Consider the following 19,021-nt stretch of genomic DNA (forward strand, 5'->3'; position numbering starts at 1 on the left):
TAATGAGCATAGATGCAAAAATTCGTAATAAAGTACTGGCAAATTGCATACAAAAACATATTTAAAATATAGTGCACTATGATTAAGTGGGGTTCATCCCAGGAATGCAAAGTTGGTTCGACATGCAGAAATCAATAAATGTAATTCATCACATCACTGACTGAACGACAAGAATTACATTATTATCTCAATAGATGTAGAAAAGGCATTTGACAAAATACAACATCGATTCATGTTCAAACCACTAGAAAAACTAGGAATATTAAGAACATACCTCAACATTGTAAAAGCTACCTAAGCTAAACCCAAGGCCAACATTATATTAAATGGAGAAAAATCAAAAGCATTCCCTCGGCTTGGCTCCCGGACGCTTGGCTGCTCAGAGCCGCGGGCGCTTTGTTCCCATCTGCTTCCTCTTTCGCTTCACTCCGGGCAGAGAAGCTGAGTGTGTAATCAGCAGTGGATTGTAAGTACCCGAGGCAAAGAAAGCTCAGTGCGCCCCGCCTTTTTTTTTTCTTTTGAATATTTTTTTATACAGGGAGAGTTTGTGGATTGGGATTGTTGGCGGGGCTGTGGTTTCTGTGCCAAAAATCCACTCCGCGGGAGCCGCCATTTGCTTTCTGCTTGCTGTCTTGATGGCTCTGTATACACTGTCCGGCAGCCGCACCTAGAGGTTGGAGCTGGGCTGCGTGCCGAGCCCTGTCCTCCGAAGGCTGGACTGCAGCCTTGAGCGCCTCGGTGGCCTGTTCGCCGCTGCACCTTCGGGCAGAGCCTGCTCTGGGGTCGTTCTGCACCCCCCTGCCAGGGGACCCGTGCTCTGGAGGAGGGGGACGGAGAGCCGCGGCGGCAGCCGCTTGGGCCCCAGGGGCCGGGCACCGGGGTTAAAGAGCTGCGGAGGCCAGGGCGGCTCTGCTACGGTCGCACACGAGTGCAGCGCCCGTGAGCGTGGCCCAGAGACGGAGGCGACGGCGGCAGGGTTTCATTCCTAGAAATCTGGACTGGAAACAGAAGCAGCAGTTTGTATAATCCCAAGAACTTGCTTATGCCAGGAAGCTGTAAGGGCAACATGAATATCACTGAGGAGATCTAACATGGTGGCAGGTGCAGAGAGATCAAGTCTCTGACATCTTCAACTGCGCGGGCATAGGGAGCCGTAAACTGTCTAAATGCTGTTTGCTCAGGATCACTAGGCAATGCTGAGCTGACGTGGATCTGGGGTGTACAGGCTGGGCCCCTCAGAGCACACACACAGAGCCCGAATCGGAGGCAATTAAGCTCAGGTTCGCCTGCTTCGTGTGACTCAGCACTAACGATCCCACTGAAATAATTGGTCGGCCCTTAGGAACTTGCAGAGGTAAAAGCCAACCGAGCCTTCATAGGCAGTGGCCACAGGACTGAAACGGGGATTGGGAGAGACAGTCAGGACCCACCCGTTGCATTGGTCACCAGGCAAAGGGAACAAACGGTCACCATTTGCATGGGAAACCACCATGGCAGAGAAATGGCGTCACGGGCGGAGGAGATAACTGCATTGAAACCAGCGCGACAGGTGTGTAATCCCCTAGTCATCTCTCTCCACACAGCAGGGAAACCTTAAGGGTCACTCCCAGCTCTCCTGTGAAAGCAATAACCAGACAGAGGGAATCAGGAGTGGCGCGGGACTCGCGGCGCGGAACTCCCGGCTACCGCTCCCACCAGTGCTGACAACTGAGGTCTCTTGCACCAGCTACCGGGGGCGTGGCTACAGGAGGGCAAGCAAATTCGCTGGGGGATCTCAGCCCCAAGCTCTGCAAACTTAGGGTCTGAGGGAGGCAAACAGGGAGAGTGAGCTCAGGTGTTCATGAAAACAGGGCTCCCAGGAGCAGCAGACCTGGCGTGTAGACAGTATTGTGGTGAGTGCCACAGGTGAGCACGGCCTGGCTTGAGGAAACACAAGACAAGGCCCTAGACACTCAGGATTGGAGACCAGCCCAGTCTAGGAGAAAGAGCTGCTGCACAGTGAATGGTTCCCACCTACTGAGAGGAGAAGCTTGGCCCAGTGGGCACAGCTCCACCTACTGGAAGAGAAGTTAATAGAACTCTAGGACTGCATTTATTATTATTATTATTATTATTATTATTATTATTATTATTATCAGTTTTTTTTCTTTTTCTTTTTTTTCCTTCTTTTTCTTTCATTTTCAATTTTTATTTGTTGATGTTCTTTAACTTTTTTTCAATGTTTCTATTTTTTTTAATTTTTTATTTTATTATTATTTTTTTTATTTTAATTTTCTTTTTTTTAATTATCATTATTATTTTTGTTAAAATTTTTTTTCTAGTCTTTTCTTTCTTTCTTTATTATCTAATCTTTGTTATTTTTGTTCCTTTTGTCTTTTCATTTCTTTTCAATTTTCTTATTCCCCCTTCCTTGAATTCTTCCTGCCTACTCTCACTCTCTTTAGTGACTTCTTCCCTTCCCTTCTAATATCTTTCCTCCCAAGCATCAAATAAATCTATAAGAGTAAACAGTAACTCAGCAGTCAAACAGAACAAGAAGTAACATGAGCAGCATAAAAAAGCAAGGAAGAAAAGGAGTACAAACAATGAAGGACAGCCTAAATATTCAGGAGGACCTAGAGTCAGCAGAAAAATGGTCATATAAAGAACTCAAGGAACACCTTAGACAGATGGAATGGAACCTTAAAGAAGATACGAGACAGCAAATCCAAACAGTGAAAGAACACTTTGAAAATGAATTACATAAACAGATAAAAGAAGAAGTTAAGCATCTTTATCAGGAGATAGAGATTATAAAAAAAAAACAAACAATAATTCTAGAAATGAAGGAAACGATAAACCAAATTAAAAACTCAATTGAGAGTATCACCAACAGAGTGGAGCAAGTAGAAGCCAGAACATCAGATAATGAAGACAAAATATATCATCTTGAAAAGAGCCTAGCCAACTCAGAAAGGCTGGTTAAAAAACACGAGAAAAACATCCAAGAGATATGGGATAACATAAAAAAAACCAAACCTACGAGTCATCGGGATAGAAGAAGGTACAGAGATTCAAACCAAGGGAATGAGTAGCCTGCTGAATGAAATAATTACAGAAAACTTTCCAGAAATAAAAAAGGAAACGGATATACAAATTGTAGATGCATACAGGACACCGAGCACACAAAATCACAGTAGACCAACGCCAAGACACATTGTTATGAAGATATCCAATATACAGAACAAAGAGAAAATATTAAAAGCTACAAGAGAAAGGAGGCAGATTACATTCAGGGGTAAACCAATAAGGTTAACAACGGATTTTTCATCACAGAAGCTGAAAGCGAGAAGATCCTGGAACAACGTATTTCAAACACTGAAAGACAATGGATGCCAACCAAGAATTCTGTATCCAGCAAAATTAAGCTTCAGGTACGACAACGAAATAAAAATCTTTCATGATAAACAAAAGCTAAAAGAATTTGCAGCCAGAAAACCAGCATTGCAAAGCATCTTGAGCAAAACACTACACGAGGAAGAAATGAAAAACAATAACCAAAACCATCAGTGGGAAGTGCCTCTATAAAGACAGAGGGCGGGGGGAAAGCTAACCATGGAGAAACAAACTAAATTAAAAAAAAAAAAAAAGAAGATAAATAATCAAACATGGCTGGAAGTACAAGCCATATATCAATAGTAACTCTAAACGTTAATGGCTTAAACTCTCCAATAAAGCAACATAGGCTGGTAACATGGATTGAAAAAACAAATCCAACAATATGCTGCCTCCAGGAGACACATCTGATTGGAAAAGACATACACAGGCTGAAGGTGAAAGGTTGGGAAAAAATATACCACGCACACGGTCCTCATAAGCAAGCAGGGGTGGCCATCCTCATATCGAATAAAATTGACTTCAAGACTAAATTAATCAAAAGGGATAAGGAAGGACATTATATACTGTTAAAAGGAACCATTCACCAACAAGACATAACAATTATCAATATTTATGCACCAAATAATGGTGCTGCAACGTTCATAAAACAAATTCTCCTCAAGTTCAAGAATCAAATAGACCACAACACAATAATTATGGGTGACTTCAACACACCTCTCTCACAATTGGACAGATCCTCCAAACAAAAGCTGAATAAAGAAACTATTGAACTCAATATCACAATCAACAACCTAGACTTAACTGACATATATAGAATATATCAACCATCATCAAGTGGATATACTTTTTTCTCAGCAGCACATGGATCCTTCTCAAAAATAGACCATATATTATGCCATAGGGCAACCCTCAGTAAATATACAGGGGTGTAGATAATACCATGCATTTTATCTGATCATAATGGAATGAAACTGGAAATCAATGATAAAAGAAGGAAGGAAAAATCCTACATCACATGGAAAATGAACAATATGTTACTGAATGATCAATGGGTTACAGAAGACATAAAGGAGGAAATCAAAAAATTCTTAGAGATAAATGAAAATACAGACACAACATATCTGAATCTATGGGACACAATGAAAGCAGTTTTAAGAGGGAAATTCATCGCTTGGAGGTCATTCCTCAAAAAAAGGAAAAACGAACAAATAAATGAGCTCACACTTCATCTCAAAGCCCTAGAAAAGGAAGAGCAAAACAACAGCAAATGTAGCAGAAGGCAAGAAATAATTAAAATCAGAGCGGAAATCAACGAAATTGAAACAAAAGAAACTATTGAAAAAATTAACAAAACTAAAAGTTGGTTCTTTGAAAAAATAAATAAGATCGACAGACCCTTAGCCATGCTAACGAAGAGAAGAAGAGAGAGAACTCAAATCACTAACATATGGGATGAAAAAAGCAATATCACAACAGACACTACAGAAATACAGAAGACAATTAGAAATTATTTTGAAAACCTATATTCCAATAAAATAGAAGATAGTGAAGACATCGATAAATTCCTTAAGTCATATGATTTGCCCAGACTGAGTCAGGAGGATACTCACAACTTAAACAGACCAATAACAATAGATGAAATAGAAGAAGCAACCAAAAGACTTCCAACCAAGAAAAGCCCAGGACCGGATGGGTATACAGAGGAGTTTTACAAAACCTTTAAGGAAGAATTAATACCAATACTTTTCAAGTTATTTCAGGAAATAGAAAAAGAAGGAGCTCTTCCAAATTCATTCTATGAGGCCAACATCACCCTGATTCCGAAACCAGACAAAGACACCTCAAAGAAAGAAAACTACAGACCAATATCTCTGATGAACCTAGATGCAAAAATCCTCAATAAAATTCTGGCGAATAGGATACAAAGGCACATCAAAAAAATTGTGCACTATGATCAAGTAGGATTCATCCCTGGGATGCAAGGCTGGTTCAATATACGGAAATCAATAAATGTTATTCACCACATCAATAGACTTAAAAATAAGAACCATATGATCATCTCAATAGACGCAGAAAAAGCATTCGACAAAGTACAGCATCCCTTTATTTCAAAACATTAGAAAAACTAGGGATAACAGGAACTTACCTCAACATTGTAAAAGCTATCTATGCTAAGCCCCAGGCTAGCATCATTCTCAATGGAGAAAAATTGAAGGCATTCCCCCTAAAATCTGGAACAAGACAGGGATGCCCTCTATCACCACTTCTATTCAATATAGTTCTCGAAACACTGGCCAGAGCAATTAGACAGACGAAAGAAATTAAAGGCATAAAAATAGGAAAGGAAGAACTTAAATTATCACTATTTGCAGATGACATGATTCTATACCTAGAAGACCCAAAAGGGTCTACAAAAAAACTACTAGAACTAATAAATGAATTCAGCAAAGTGGCAGGATATAAAATCAACACGTATAAATCAAAGGCATTTCTGTATATCAGCGACAAAACCTCTGAAACGGAAATGAGGAAAAACACTCCATTCACAATATCCTCAAAAAAAATAAAATACTTGGGAATCAACCTAACAAAAGAGGTGAAAGATTTATACAATGAAAACTACAAAACCCTAAAGAGAGAGATAGAAGATCTTAGAAGGTGGAAAAATGTACCCTGTTCATGGATAGGCAGAACTAACATCATCAAAATGGCGATATTACCAAAAGTTCTCTATAGGTTTAATGCAATGCCAATCAAAATCCCAATGGCATTTCTTGTAGAAATGGATAAAGCAATCATGAAATTCATATGGAAAAATAAAAGACCCAGAATAGCAAAAGCAATTCTAAGCAGGAAGTGCAAATCAGGCGGTATAGCGATACCAGACTTAAAACTATATTACAGAGCAATAGTAACAAAAACAGCATGGTACTGGTACCAAAACAGGAGGGTGGACCAATGGTACAGAATAGAGGACACAGAGACTAATCCACAAAGCTACAACTATCTTATATTTGATAAAGGAGCTAAAAGCATGCAATGGAGGGAGGATAGCATCTTCAACAAATGGTGCTGGGAAAACTGGAAATCCATATGCAACAAAATGAAACTGAATCTCCTCCTCTCGCCATGCACAAAAGTTAACTCAAAATGGATCAAGGACCTAGATATCAAATCAGAGACTCTGCGTCTGATAGAAGAAAAAGTTGGCTCCGATCTACATATTGTAGGGTCGGGCTCCAAATTCCTTAATAGGACACCCATAGCACAAAAGTTGATAACAAGAATCAACAAATGGGACTTACTTAAACTGAAAAGTTGTCTCTCAGCAAAAGAAACAATAAAAGAGGTAAATAGGGAGCCTACATCATGGGAACAAATTTTTACTCCTCACACTTCAGATAGAGCCCTAATATCCAGAGTATACAAAGAACTCAAAAAATTAAACAGTAAGAAAACAAATAACCCAATCAACAAATGGGCCAAAGACCTGAACAGACACTTCTCAGAGGAGGACATACAATCAATCAACAAGTACATGAAAAAATGCTCACCATCTCTAGCAGTCAGAGAAATGCAAATCAAAACCACCCTAAGATACCATCTCACTCCAGTAAGATTGGCAGCCATTATGAAGTCAAACAACAAGTGCTGGAGAGGATGTGGGGAAAAGGGTACTCTTGTACATTGCTGGTGGGACTGCAAACTGGTGCGGCCAATCTGGAAAGCAGTATGGAGATTCCTGGGAAAGCTGGGAATGGAACCACCATTTGACCCAGCTATTGCCCTTCTTGGACTATTCCCTGAAGACCTTAAAAGAGCGTACTACAGGGATACTGCTACATTGATGTTCATAGCAGCACAATTCACAATTGCTAGACTGTGGAACCAACCCAGATGCCCTTCAATAGATGAATGGATAAAAAAAATGTGGCATTTATACACCATGGAGTATTACGCAGCACTAAAAAATGACAAAATAATAGAATTTGCAGGGAAATGGATGGCACTAGAGCAGATTATGCTTAGTGAAGCTAGCCAATCCCTAAAAAACAAATACCAAATGTCTTCTTTGATATAATGAGAGCAACTAAGAACAAAGCAGGGAGGAAGAACAGGAAGAAAAGATTAACATTAAACAGATACATGAGGTGGGATGGAAAGGGAGAGAAAGGGAAATTGCATGGTAATGGAGGGAGACCCTCATTGTTATACAAAATTACATATAAGAGGTTGTGAGGGGAATGGGAAAATAAACAAGGAGAGAAATGAATTACAGTAGATGGGGTAGTGAGAGAAGATGGGAGGGGAGGGAAGGGGGATAGTAGAGGATAGTAAAGGTAGCAGAATACAACAGTTACTAATAGGGCATTATGTAAAAATGTGGATGTGTAACCGATGTGATTCTGCAATCTGTATTTGGGGTAAAATTAGGAGTTCATAACCAACTTGAATCTATTGTATGAAATATGATATGTCAATAGCTTTATAATGTTTTGAACAACCAATAAAAAAAATAAATTAAAAAAAAAAAGCATTCCCTCTAAAAACTGGAACAAGACAGGGATACCCCCCTCTTTTACTACTTCTGTTAAACAATCCTGGAAACTCTAGCCAGAGCAATTAGACATAAGAAAGAAATCAAATGGATACCAATAGGAAAAGCAGAACTCAAACTATCTCTATGACATGATTTTATATTTAGAAGACCCAAAACACTCCACCAGAAAACTTCTAGAACTCATATATGAATTCAGTAAAGTAGCTGGATATAAAATTAACACCCATGAATCACTGCATTCCTATATATCAGTGATGAATCCAATGGAAGAAAAATTAGGAAAACTATCCCATTCACAAGAGCCTCAAAGAAAATAAAATGTTTGGGAATCAATCTAACAAAAGAGGTGAAAGATCTGTACAATGAAAACTACAGAACTCTTAAAAAAAGAAATTGAAGAAAACCTTAGAAGATGGAAAGATCCCCCATGTTCTTGGATAGTCAGAATTAATACTGTCAAAATGGCCATACTACCAAAAGCACTATACAGATTTAATGCAATTCCTATTAAGGGTCTAATGATGTTCTTCAATATAAATAAAAAAAAGCAGTCATGAAATTCATTTGGAAAAATAAGAGACCCACAATAGAAAAAGCAATCCTCTGCAGGAAAAGTGAAGCAAGAGGCATCATAATTAACCAGAACCTAAATTAGACTACAGAGCTATTGTAACAAAAACAGCATGGTATTGGCACCAAAACAGACATGAAAACCAATGGTACAGAACAGAAAACACAGAGACAAACCCACATAAATACAGTTCTCAAATACATTGAAGAAAAAAATAGCCTCTTCAGTAAATGGTGCTGGGAAAATTGGAAATCCATATGTAACAAAATGAAATTAAACTACTCTCTCTCACCCTGCACAGAACTCATCTCAATGTGGATCAAGGACCTAGGCAATAGACCAGAGAACCTGTGCCTATTAGAAGAAAAAGTAGGCCCAAATTTCCATCATGAAGGGTTAGGAACCGATTCCTCAACAAGACTCCTAAAGTGCAAAAAATAAAATAAAAAATCAATAAATGGCATAGTATCAAATATCAACCTAAAAACTTCTTCACAGCAAAGGAAACAAGAACATGAAGAGAGAGCCTACAGAGTAGGAGAAAATCTTTGCCACCTGCACCTCAGATACACCATTAATTTCCAAGATTTATAAAGAACTCAAAAAGCCAGGCATGTGGCACACACCTGTAATCCCACAGGCTCAGAGGCTGAAGCAGGAGGATCGTGAGTTCAAATCCAGCCTCAGCAAAAGCAAGGCACTAAGCAATTCAGTGAGACCCTGTCTCTAAATAAAAGACAAAATGGGACTGGGGATGTGGCTCAGTGGCCAAGTGCCCCTGAGTTCAATCCCTGGTACAAAAAAAAAAAAAAAAAAAAAAACTAAACACCAAAAAAACAAATAACTCAATCAATAAATGGACCAAGAAACTGACAGACACATCACAGAAGAAGAAATATGATCACTCAACAAATATATAAAAAAAATATTGAACATCTCTACCAAATTAAAACTACACTGAGAATTTATCTCATACTAGTCAGAATGGCAATGACCTAGAATACAAGTTAATGCAATAAATGTTGGTGAGGATGTGGAGAAAAAGATTCACTCATACATTGCTGGTGGGAATGCAAAATGGTGCAACCACTCTGGAAAGCAGTATGCAGATTCCTCAGAAAACTTGGAATGGAACCACCATTTGATCCAGTTATCCCGCTCCTCGGTTATACCCAAAGGACTTAAAATCAGCAGACTACAGCAAAAGAGCCACATCAATGTTTATAGCAGCTCAATTCATAATAGCTAAGCTATGGGAACCAACCTAGGTATACTTCAACAGATGAATGGATAAAGAAAATGTGGTACATATACACAATGGACTATTACTCAGCCATGAAGAATGAAATTATGGCATTTACTGGTAAATGGATGAAACTAGAGACTATCATGCTAAGAAAAATAAGCTAATCCCCCAAATCTCTCTGATATGCAGATATTGACTCACAATAAGCAGAGGGTAGGGAGAAGTTCACCAAATTGGAGGGAGTATGGGCAAAAGAGGGGGAGAGAATGAGAATAGGAAAGACAGTAGAATGGATCAGACATAACTTTCTTATGTTCATATATGAATATACAACCATTGTAACTCCACATTGTGTACAACCATGAAAGTGGGAAGTTATACTCTATGTATGTATGATATGTTAAAATACATTCTACTGTCATGTATAACTAAAAAGAACAAAATTTTAAAATTAGCTGGCTACAAATACATGGGTTTATTTTTGGTTCTCTATCCTTTTCCACTATTTGTGTTTCATGCTGTTGCAGTTACTCTATCTTTGTACTGTGTTTTAAGTATTGTGAAACCTCCAGCATTGTTCTTTTTGCTCAGAACTGCTTTGGTTCTTTGAAGTGTCTTGCAGTTTCAAACAAATTTTAGGTTTTTCTATTCCTGTAAGGAATATCATTGACATTTTGATAGGGAGTGTCATTAATCTATAGATCTCTTAAGGCACTATAGACATTTTAACAGTATTAATTCCTCCAATCCACAAACATGGGATGTTTCTCCATTGTTTGTGTGTGTGTATGTGTGTGTGTGTGTGTCCTCTGCTGCTTCATTCATCAGCAATTTATAGTTTTCATTGTAGAGTTTTTTAAATCTCCTTGGTTAAATTTATTCCTAGGTTTTATTTTTGTAGCTATTGTTAATGGAATTATATCCTTGATTTCTTTTTCAGCTAATTCATTGTTGGTGAATTGAAATGTTAATTTTTGTATGTTTATCTTATGTCCACAAATCTCTAAATTTATCAGTTTTAAGTATTTTGATGAAGTCTTTAGTTTCCTCTATTTATAATGCCATTTGCAAACAAGGATAATTTGACTTCCCCTTTCTATTTGGATGCCCTTTCTTTTTCTTGCCTAACTGCTCTGGCCATGACTTCCAAATTGGGTTGAGTAAGAGTGACAAAACTGAGCTTCCTTGTCTTGTTCCAGATTTTACAGAATGTTTCCAACTTTTCTCCATTTTGTATGATGTTAGCTGTTAATTCATCATAAAGAGCTCAGAAATTATATTGTCTATATCTGATAAGACTTTTTATCATGAAGGAATATTGAATTTTATTAAATACTCTTCATGTCTATTGAGATGATCATATGGTTTTTGTCCTTTTGATGTTTAATATGCATATGTTGAACCATCCTTGCATTCCTGAGATAAACCCACTTAATCATGGTGTATAATCTTTTTTGATGTGTTGTTGGATTCAGTTTGCTAGTATTTTATTGGGAATTTTTGCACATATTCACCAAAGATATTATTAGTCCATAATTTTATTGTTATTATAATCATCTGGTTCTGATAGCAGGGCCATTCTGGCCCCATAGAAGGAGTTTGAAAGTATCCCCTTCTCCTTTAATTTTTTTTTAGGGAGATTTTGAGAATTGGTGTTAGTTGTGCTTTAAATTTTTGGTAAAATTCAGCTATAAAGTCATCAAGAGAGATTTTCTTCACAGAAGAGGGCACATTACAAGCAATGCCACAGAAATTCTTTTAAAAAGATCATAAGGGACTATTATGAACAATTACAGGCCACCAAATTTCACAACCTAGAAGAAATGAATAAATTCATGGAAACATATAAGCTACCAAGATTAAATCAAGAACAAACAGGGAGCCCAAGCAGAAGAAAAACAAATGGGATTGAGTTAGGAATTTTAAAACTTCCAAAAAAGAAAAGGCCAGGAACCAAGGAGAAGAAACACATGAATTGGAAACAGTGAAAACAGGCAGCTAAAGCCTACGGAGGGTGAGGAACAGCCAGATTACTTTGGACATTATACATCACATTAAAGATTTTTTCTTTATCCAAAGCCATTGAATGACATCTTAGGTTTGTGATACCATCAAGATTAGGATTTTGAAAAATCACTCTGTCTACACTGTGAACAATGGGAAAAGACAGTGAGATGGGTCACAGGAGCAGGTAGACGATCTCAGAATATTCTTGAGAATATTAGGATAACCTAGCAAAGAAATTGTGATGACTTTCACTAAAGTGATATAGGAAGAAGTAAACAGATTCAAAATGTATTTCAAAGAAGGAATTAGTGAGATATTGTGTTTGCAGGGTGAGTGTGAAACAGTGGGAATAATCAGGATGAACAAGCTTAGAAGTTACACAGAGGATAATGACTCCATAAAGGGGAAAAAGAACATGTTGGAGTTAGGAGAAAGGAAACTCAAGTGAGGTCTGAGAAAGAAAAAAAAATAGGGGAGGAGCCTATTTTGAACACTGTTCACTGCTGCACATAAAAACTGTGCACTGGGGGGTGTAGCTCAGTGGTAGCCCAGTTGCCTGGCATGTGTGAGGCACTGGGTTCGATTCTCAGCACCACATATAAATATTTATTAACAGCTGAAAAAATATATTTAAAAAAATTGTGCACTGGGTGTAGAAAGAACAGGAAGTACAGCCACAGTGATTCACAAACATCTCGCTTTCACTGGCATAAGCCAACTTTTCTTATAAAGGAGCTGCTGCTGATACTGCATTTTTGTTTTCTCCTTCTAAAAGCCAGGTGCCTCCACAGGAACCGCTGTCTCTAAGCCCTTTTTTGTGGCCTCTGAGATATTTCTAAGTTCCAAGCTCATTGGTAGAACCTCAAATATTCATTCATTCAATCAGCCATGCTTAGCCACCAGGTGCAGCACATCATAAATATGACAAGATGTTTTTATTTTTATTTATTTTATTTGTGGAGCTGGGATTGAACCCAGCGCCTTGTGCATGTAAGGCAAGCACTCTTACCAACTGGGCTATATCCCCAGCCCAAATAAGACAAAGTACTATAAAAGCAGTCTCCTCCCTCAAGCCTATCATCAATGGTGTAATTCAAGGCAAGGCAATAAAACACAAGTGACAGGAACACAGTTCTAGTTCATTGCCATGCTTAAGGACATAAGACTAGTGGAGTCGGACTATGTGGAAATTAGTAGGAGGGGAGACCCAGCTTTAGAACATATCTCCAGGGCAGAATGACTGGCAAGGAAAAGAAACTGAGGGCACTGTCCTCACCTTCTAGGCAGCAGAACTGGAGAATCATTCTAAATGTACAAAAGCAGTGTATTTGACACCGAGACACAGCTGAAAGGTACCCATGAGGCCTTGTGGGGAAGTTCCCGTTCTACCCAGGTTTTTCTTCCATGCCTGGGTAGGTTCTTTGGAGGAAAAGTTTCCTGAAGATCATTCTTCTCCGAATAGATCTTAGCTCCTGTACATTCCAAATCCTTGTGAAAGTCTTGAGACACCCCCATCTACTTGCAAAATCTTTCTCACAAGTTCGGCAACCTCCAAGATGAATTTCTTCTCATGTGTCCTGCTAGGAGCACGTGAACCCACTCCCTCTTCCTCCCTGATGGTACAGTTTGCATCCCCTCTCTCCGGAACACACTCCTCTCCTTCCTCTACCAGCACTACTGTCTTGCCCAGCCTCTCCAAACACATGCTGTTGATTATATACTTCTGCTGTCTTAGCTACAGAATCAACTGTTTGCCCTATGCTTCTTCCTCAAGCACGGTCCATGCATTAAAAAGAGAAGCCACTCTCTTGATTTTGCAGACTTATCAGCAGAGTACCCAAAAGCTCACAACCCACCCAGAGTCAGCACTGAACACTCGTCCCAGTGCAGACAATGGAGTAAGGACAGGAAGGGTTGTCATCTACAGCACACCTGAATGATTTTTAACAGATGACATATGTGTGCATGCACACAGAGATGGTTCCTAATACTAGGCCAAGTTCCCCTGGATTTTCAGTCCCCTTTACTGAAAACTATACTATATGTAATTCACTCTATCACTTAGAAAACAATTATTTAAAAATCGTCATTTATCTTAGAAATGTTCACTAACTTCCAGTGTATTGGTTCAGTGTAGTCTTAAAATAATTTAGAGGTGAAGTTTTTATTGTCAAGAAAGGGAAGCACTAAGAATATAAAGGCTAGCATATATCCAACCAGTTATGACCACTCCGAATTTGATATTAATAAGAATATTGTTCCATTTTAGTCACCTTTTCTCTTCCTTCCCTTTCACCTTCCCTTCCTGATGTAGGTAAATGACCTTGCTTTTCCAGAGCTCTGTCACTCTCATTTGGATATGTGGCTGGGGCTCAGTGGTAGAGTACTTGCCTATCACTGTGTGGGGCACTGGGTTCAATTCTCAGCACCACATAAAATAAATAAAGGTGTTTTGAGTCCATCTACAACAAAAAATATGTGGGGGGGGGGGCTGGCTTCCTACCACTCCCCATACTTTGGCTGTTCCTGATAAGACCTTCTGTTGGCCCAGATGAGTCCCTGGTACCATCCAGACCAAGTCACCTTGCTGCAGGATTCAGAAAAACGTACTAATACTTTGTTATCATCTGCCTAAAGCACCTGCACATTTTGGAAAACATTTCACACAGAAGAGTTCAGAATTCTGGGAATCAGTCCGCATTTTATTTTACAGTACATTCGTGTAAGTTCCTGCATTTCCAAGATAACCAGATCACATTCAGGTTAGCACTGCTGGTAACAAAACCATACAACTTCCCTGGCTTCAAAAACAAGATAGGGCAATGCACATTAATACTTCTTTCCCTTTAATACTGCAGAAGATAATACATCACACACACAAAAATCACATGCCTTTTACAATCCAGTGTGAAGGCATTTTATGTTAAAATTAAGCCATGTGGAACATGGGCAGAGTAAGAGTTCCAAAGTTCCCTAACATTTCCAAAAATGCCATCTTTCTCTTAACTGACAAGGATAAGATTCAGCTTCAATGCCTTGGGAAGTGAGGGATAGGAAAGCAGAGGATTATTTAATTCTGAAACTCATGGCTTTTCAGGCTACTTCTGTGAAAATTATTTAAATAATCTAAAATTGTAAAGAGTTAATATGAATAAGGGATAGTAATATAGGAAGCACCTGGGAAAAAAATTCCACCAGTCACTGATGGGAAATTTAAACTGCAGACATTTCACAAAAATGGAAAATCTGTATCACATCCAGTAATACGTAAATTCTCAAGATACATTTTCATTTTACTGAATGAACACACTATGATCCATGTTCAGGTCTTGAGCAGTTCAGAAAAATCCTCCATCTGCAATATTTACTAAAAGCCATCCTAGATCATTACCCATCTAAAAATACAACTGACCAATATACCCAACCCTTACAAACTGAGCTATAATAAAAACGAAAACAAGATATGTAGGAGAAAAATCAGAAGTGTGGGAAAGCAAGTTAGACTTGTTTATGTCGTGTGACTAAATAAACAATTTCATTATAAAATGGTTCAGACCCTGGTCCAACACAGCTGGAATGATGAGTTACTGAAGATACAAGCCCCCATCCAGAAAGACACTGTGCTACGCAGCATCTTTCTCCTAAAAGTTCAATGTGCTTTAGGTAAAATCATTACTTCACTGCATAATTAAGTACGTGATTCAGAATATCTTTAGACTTGCTGTTAACTCCAGTGACTAATGAGCCTCTGCCACTTGCTTCCAAGAAGCTGCTGAGTCCTGAACGTATCAGGTTCTGAATAAAATCGATATGCATATTTGTTGATCCTGAAAGAAATCCCACCCCTTTCAAGGCAGAAAAATATGATGGAAGAGGGATTAAGACACTTCTTAGGAAAGCCACAAAACAATTTATGAAAAACCAGAGCCAGTGCATATTTTACAACCCCTGAAGAAAGCCCCCGTAGCAGGGTGGGCAAAGGGAGCAGTGATGTTTTTGAAACCAGAGTGACTTGCAGCTAACTGCCTAACAGTAAATTCACAGAGTAAAATGCAGAATAAGTCGACATATAACCAAGGTTTACATTATATCTAGAAATATGTTTTATGCTTTAAAAAAATTGCAATGCACTCCAAAAAAATTTTTCTGATAATTCATGTACAACAGAAGGCACTATTATCCGCATAAATCCATGGATTCTGCATGGCAAAAACCTGAGACCTGCAAGTCAATCCAATCCTCTAAAAATCACCGTAGGCTGTCAGCCTTTGGAGCGTTAGGTTTGTCCTTTTCAATGCAATGATTCTGTTTTTTTTTTTTAATTTCATACATTACAGTAGCTGTTGAAAATATATATTTCAGGGTGAGAAAGGTCAAAGGGGAAAGGGAGAGTGGATAAAAGTACTGCCTAATGCCAGATGATAACTGGTACAGCAGGAGGGCCCTGAAAAGCAGCCCCCTAATTTCTCCCCTTGACTCTCACACTCCCTTTGTGAAATTGTGAGATAAAACACAGCAAAGACATCTGGTCAGTTGATGTCCTTCCTTCAGTTGTTGCCCGGCACAGTCCCAAAGTTAAAGGCAGAGAGAACTCCTTTATTTTCAAACGTGAAGCCTCCTTGTTGTTCAATCTTCTTCTTTGCCTCTAGCATTTTCAAAAAAAAAAAAAAGAGGAAGAAAACAGAAGAGTCCTTAAGGCACAAAGTTGGAAAGAATCTCTGTAAAGCCAGATTCTTTACATACTTAGAACTGAAGAACCGTGACTTATGGTATTTGTTACTTGGCCAAATTGAATGCCAGCCTTTAGCAGGAGCACATCAATGAGTAATTATGTTTACTATCACAGAAAAACATTACTACAATAAGTGAAATGAAAACAAGTCTCAAGCTAGATTCCAATAGCTTCACTGTCTCTACTGCTGAAAAGGCACCAGACTTTTCATAGCAGGAGGGTCAATACCAAATCTGAAGACCTAAGTCTGTGCAGAAGAACCAGAGTTCTCAACTCTAGACGCCCGTCCACGATGTTTTCTACCAAAATATTTTTGTGATCACAAAGTCTTTTCCATTGCTAATCTAGGAGTGGCCATTAACAATCTCAACATAAAAATAATTTCTTTAGCTTAAAAACTGAAAATCAACATGAGTCACCAACACAAAAAGCCCAACAAATATAAATGGAGAGCATTTGTTAGTTTGGATTGTAAATATCCCCCAAAAGCCTACATGCCAAAGGCTTGGTTGCCAGCCTTGGCACTCCTAGGGGGGATGAAACCTTCAGGAGGTGGGGCCTAGTTACGGGAAGTTAGGTCAACAGGGGCATGCCCTTTAAGGGAACACTGGGCCTTGGCTCCTTCCTTCCTCTGTTTCCCAGCCACCTCTATGAACAGGTTTCCTCCACCACAAACTCCTAAATGTTGTTCAGCTGTACCACAGGCCTAAAAGCAACAGGGCCAAGTGACCGTGGATTGAAGCCTCTGAGACTAGAAGCCAAAATAAACTTTCCTTCCTTATAAGTTAATTTTCTCAGACATTTTGTCACAGCAACAGAGAGATGACTAATGTAGTATTTCATTTCCAGGTGTAAGGGTAAAAGAAATTGAAGTTAAAGTATAAAAGTTAAAGTATAAAAGACCGGGCATTGTAAGTTTCTAAGCTGCAAGGCCTGAGTTAAAATGTAAAAGACCAGGTATTGTTAAGTTCCTATGCTACATGTAAAACCTGAAATTCCTGTAGCTGTTAAGACAATACTTGGAACTGCCCAGTAAATATTTCCCCTGACCGCCTGGTTGTTTAATAACCTAGGACTCTGTGTGACCTTGCACATAGACATCGCAGGGCCTGAACCAATCAGTTTGAATGTGTACCCTGCTTTAGAACTGACCTATCACCCCCGCCCGACCTGTTCCCACCAATGAATGTACTAATCATGTCTCAGAATTGTTGTTTGATTTTCCCACGGTATATGATGATTTGTTAAAGGAGACTGTGATGTATGTAAAGTCCCGCCCTCCCTAAAAAGTGTACTTAAGCATTGCTCAACCCCTGCTCTGGGCTCTGGGCTGCTCTCCCTTCTTGAGTGAGCACGGAACCCCAGCGCGCTGGAATGGATCCCCAATAAAACCCCTTCTGCAATTGCATGAGTCAATCTCTTGGTGATCTCTTCCTCCGACGCTTCGCCGGACCCTTACACAGGAATACAAGTTCCTTGCAAGAATTCATAAAGAGACTTTGGTCTACCTGTGGTTAAGATGTTTAGGTAGGTGTCCATCTGATTAAGTCTCCCTCAGCAAGATTCATGCCTACCCTTACTTTTTACCTATACCTCCAAAATAATGTAAGGCTCTGAATGGGAATACCACTGATAAACACATAATGGAAAGATTTTTGCAAATCTAAGATATTGGAAATGATTAAAAAACCAACCATTCAATGATGACAACTCCTCATTATCATAAAGGGTTGGTCTCTAAAAATTTAAAAAGCATATTTAGGTGCCCCCTAGGACACTGAAAAAGTCTGGCTGCTGGCAGTCTGACACATGTGGAAATGAGTGGCTGACCTGCCACCGTCCTTCGGTGCTCTGCCAATGTGTACACCTCCTGCAGTGTTCTCTTCTGGTCCTCACTGAGAGGGGCTAACAGCAACTGGTACCAGGCAGCATCCCGATTCTGCACAGCTGTTGCATTTCAGGGGTGTATAGGAAAAGGAGAAAAAGATAAGAGTCCAATAACAACTATTACTCAGAGAAAAATGAGTGGCATCATCAAATTACAATGAAATTACTTCAGATAATAAGGGACAGAATGATGAAACTTAACCAACGAATAAACTGTTCTTCTTTCTAAATTTTACCATCTATAAATGTTCCCTAAAATCCAGATCATGGGACATACACCTGTACTCACTTGTTACCATTTCTAGAGTTTTCTAGAGGAAAATGCAGCTTCAGTATTGTTTCCACAACAAGGACCCACATCTGTGTGCATTTAGGCAAAGTCTTCCCCTTAGCTACTGGACTTTCCCACTTAGATAGCTCATCTCAAATTCTACACAATAAAACCAAATTCAGCACTTTTTCCCCAACTCTATTTATCTCCCTATTTCTATCACTGGTTCTATTAGTCTCCCAGGCACCCATCCCAAGCCCTTACCACCTCTGGCCACATTCTCTTCATGTCCAATCCTCTGAGACTTGATGTTTTCTACCCATATGATTCTTTCCATTAAATCCCATTCTCTACTCCAGGACCTTATT

The 19,021-nt window shown here is 39.1% G+C and overlaps 1 protein-coding gene across 2 annotated transcripts in view; it reads right to left on the minus strand.

Annotated features, from left to right (window-relative positions):
* Positions 1-14,437: 14,437 nt before the first annotated feature.
* The window catches only part of Ipo8 (importin 8), a 72,906-nt gene continuing 68,322 nt past the window's right edge, over positions 14,438-19,021 (minus strand). For both annotated transcript variants that reach the window (XM_046435894.2, XM_058576427.1), the window contains 2 exons: positions 18,326-18,442; positions 14,438-16,408 (listed from right to left, as the gene is read on the minus strand). In XM_046435894.2, coding sequence (XP_046291850.1) covers positions 16,311-16,408; positions 18,326-18,442 — 215 coding nt within the window. In that variant the 3' untranslated portion in view covers positions 14,438-16,310. The remainder of the gene's footprint in view (positions 16,409-18,325; positions 18,443-19,021) is intronic.

This window comes from Marmota monax, unplaced genomic scaffold, assembly GCF_021218885.2.
Source record: "Marmota monax isolate L192 unplaced genomic scaffold, Marmota_monax_Labrador192_F-V1.1 WCK01_AAM20220418_F8-fsc00012, whole genome shotgun sequence".
NCBI classification, from domain to species: Eukaryota; Metazoa; Chordata; class Mammalia; order Rodentia; family Sciuridae; genus Marmota; species Marmota monax.